Source organism: Musa acuminata, chromosome BXJ2-3, assembly GCF_036884655.1.
Source record: "Musa acuminata AAA Group cultivar baxijiao chromosome BXJ2-3, Cavendish_Baxijiao_AAA, whole genome shotgun sequence".
NCBI lineage: Eukaryota > Viridiplantae > Streptophyta > Magnoliopsida > Zingiberales > Musaceae > Musa > Musa acuminata.
In genome coordinates this window covers 15,499,085-15,502,500 of record NC_088340.1, presented here as the reverse complement: position 1 = coordinate 15,502,500, position 3,416 = coordinate 15,499,085, and the positions used below count along the sequence as shown (strand labels likewise).

The window sequence follows — 3,416 nt, the reverse complement described above, 5'->3', positions numbered from 1 at the left end:
CTCTACAATAAGGTTTATTATTTTCACTTTGGGTAGTTGTGATGTGATGGTGAGAACATAGTTTCTTGCATATGGCTTTCTAACAGTCATTGCACCCTTTAACGTTGATAACTAAATTCTGGTGTTGTTGCAAGTTCTACTTCTTGATCAAACTCGAAACTATTGTTTTGAATAGTTGTTGTATTTTCTTTTCCTGAATGCTAATTTTGAATTGATGAAAGTTTTCCATTTCAAACTTCATGATTTCATAAACATCTAATCCTAACCCAGTTCCCATTGCAGGGAGCAAAATTGGTGCTTCAGATGATGTTGTTCAAACTGAACAGGCTCCTGATTCACAGGAGCAATGTGAAGATAGTGGTAAGTGTATAAGTAGATTTATTTGAAAGATGTTCATCAAATTTTGTGCAGTACTAGTACAATTTGATATTATTATTCCAGTTGACTTGTGATGCTATAAAAAACTTCCTTAGAACCTGAGTAGTGTACTTGGTCTAGTATCACCATTGTTTTTACAGTTCATTTCATATTTCCTAATTTATTATTTTTTTATTTTCCACAGAATCGAAAGGTACGCTTCCCCAAATTTCCATTTTCATGTTTTTTGAGTCAGATCACTCTTTAACAAACAATATATTCATTTGACTTCTATGTTCACTTCAACTTTTTCTCCATCAGTAGCTGGGAACTTGACAAATTCTGTTTTTGATTTAGAAAGGAAAGCTCGGGTTGAGGAAGTTTGGAAGAAAATGAACAGTGTATTGCCCAATAAGGTGCTCAAACCTATAGTGAACAAGCCCGATTCAACTGGGAGTACAAAAACAGGGAAAACAGTTCCTGTAAGGACACTACTCTTTAAGATATAGCTATAAGTAGATACATCGTATTGTTTCTTGTCTGACCTCAAAGTTCCCCTTGTTTCATGGGTGGTTCATAGGATTGGATGGTTGCTCTTGGCATTGTGCCAGCAAAGACACCAGCCACTAATGATACACTAGGAAAGAGGCCAGCAAGCTCGCAAAATGGAACTAATGAGGAAGCTAAGAGGCTTGCAGCAGCTGCTCTTTCAGCTGTCAAAGATGTTGCATCTGCTACCACAGCTGCTGGAAGTGGAAAAGTTGAAGTATGCTCGGATCCCCTCAAACAGTCAATAGTTTATTTTCTTCTCTTTGTGCATTTTCTCCCCTTTCTTAAGGTCATCTATTATCTAAAAGTATATAGGATATCCAATGTAGCAAAGTTATGAAATTATTGTTGGATAGTGCATAAGTTGTTAGGAACAGATAGTTTGTAGTGGTTAGATTTTCTTGCTAATGGCAACATGGTGCTTGGTGGATGATGCTTTATCCGCTTGCTTCGTTGAATTGTTTTAGACAGTACTCTTTATCTATGAATAAAATGCTTGTGTTTTTTCATGAGCTTCTTAATATGCATTCTCCTACTTTAATGGTTTGAGTTGATAATTTAATTTAATTTAATTTAATTATTGTGTGCACATCACCCATATATTTTCTTGATGAAGAGTGTGCATGAACTAGGAATAGTGGTAGTAAGGTATGTTGTTAGGCAAGTCTCTGTTACCTAAAACTGCATAAATTAGAAATCAGCTACATCTTTAGGCTGTTGATATCGATTCATAAAATTATTTGAAATTTTCCTGGGAGCTTCCCAAAGTTGAAACTGTCTTAGATTCCTCCATTTTTGTTCGAGTCTATCCTAAATCCAACTAAAGGTATGCAGAACATGGTTTAAATGGATCGTGTGGGCCCAAATAGCCCCCCCAAAGGAAACCACCTGCATTCTTACCACACATTAAGAATGAGAACGAGAATGGTGCTGGAGAATTTCACCCTACCCAAATCTGAATCCAACTAATTACCTGGTACTCGAAGTTGAATCCAGAACTGACTTGGGTACCTAATTTTCTATCCGAACTTGTCCCAGAACTGATCAAAGGCCCAAAACAGTTGGAAGTGGGTTGAGTAGATACAGGTGTCCAAAAAAGAATGATCTGCTGCCTCACTATCTATTTGTGTGTGTCTGCTTGTCTGACATGTCATCATTAAAATTCTTAAGATGGGATATTTGCTTTTTGATATTGTTCATTGATCAGCGAGGAGATAATTGATCTTTATCACCTTTGACCCATCAGAAGTGTAGTGGCATATGGAGTCATATTAAGAAAAATATGGGCTCTGTTACACAATTTTCAACTGATGATGAAATGCTTGACCTGTATTGTCACTTTCAAAACAGTAATGGCATTGAACTCTAATTGTGGCCCTTGATCATATTATACATTAGATTGAACTAATTTGAAGCTTAGACATTCAGGAAATAACATTTATGGCTTGGTATCTGTTCGGGTGTTGTTATCATGATTCTTTACATAGTCTTGATTCAATGCCCAAAGAATCACAGATATCCCTATTTGATCATGTCATTATGAGATTTTACAAACCCTTTTCTTTTCCCACAGATAACTGAGGTCCGGGACTTTGCTGGTTTAGAAATTGAGGTTAAGAAACTCGATGATCCGGACTCAAAAGAGGCAGCTGAGAAAGCCAAAGTGCCAGGTGCTCCTCCCACTGCCCTTGACACCATTCTGGAGCAGATAAAGAAAAAACCAAAGCTCAGTGTCCTTGACAAGACCAAAAAAGATTGGAGTTCGTTCAAGGATGAGCACAAGGGTATGGAAGAGGAGCTGGATTCCTACAAGAAGAGCTCAAATCAGTATTTGGACAAGGTTTCCTTCTTGCAGAGAACAGATCACAGAGAGTTTGAACATGAGAGGGATGCTCGTCTTGCATTGCAGGCAAAGAGGAGACCAGATATGAGAGAGGATGACTTGTAGTCATACATCAACTGTAGTTAACAGCTCAACTTATTTATTACTAGTCATGACAACCAAAAGAAATGATTGCAATTGTCCAACATGTATATTCCCCTGGTCAACGACTTTGTTTTGTTCATGGGCTTGTTGGTCACTGAACGAGGAGAATAGCACCCAAAATATGCTGGCTTCTTTTTACAGTGCTGCAGAATTTGCTATTATAATGTTGAAGGAACACCTAACGTTGATTTTCCTGTACATTTATTGCTGACCTTTTTGTGAAAAAAGACATTGTTTTGATCGTTGATATTGTGGCTTGGTTTTCATAGATAATTTTCACTTTCTGAGTTATAGTCTTCTAAGTTGCATATATAATTCATGTCTTGCAGTCAGGAGTTTCATGGATTTGAGACTGCCATTAGGTGTCGAGCTGACAGTTGGTTCAACTTATTATAGCACTGGGTATTTATGAGACTGGCTTAACTTCATACAGCTTGGAGTAAAACACAGGGTTTTTGTGGGAACTTAATATTTATCTGGTTCGATTGGGTGCATTCAAAACTGCTGCTTGGTTTCCCCCAAC

General features: G+C 37.4%; 1 protein-coding gene across 1 annotated transcript in view; it reads left to right on the top strand.

Moving 5' to 3' along the window:
* LOC103973554 (uncharacterized) overlaps positions 1-3,140 on the top strand; it is a 4,082-nt gene extending 942 nt beyond the window's left edge. Inside the window, exons 2-5 of the mRNA XM_009388160.3 lie at positions 283-360; positions 715-839; positions 938-1,123; positions 2,480-3,140. Coding sequence (XP_009386435.2) covers positions 283-360; positions 715-839; positions 938-1,123; positions 2,480-2,854 — 764 coding nt within the window. The 3' untranslated portion in view covers positions 2,855-3,140. The remainder of the gene's footprint in view (positions 1-282; positions 361-714; positions 840-937; positions 1,124-2,479) is intronic.
* The last annotated feature ends 276 nt before the right edge of the window (positions 3,141-3,416 follow it).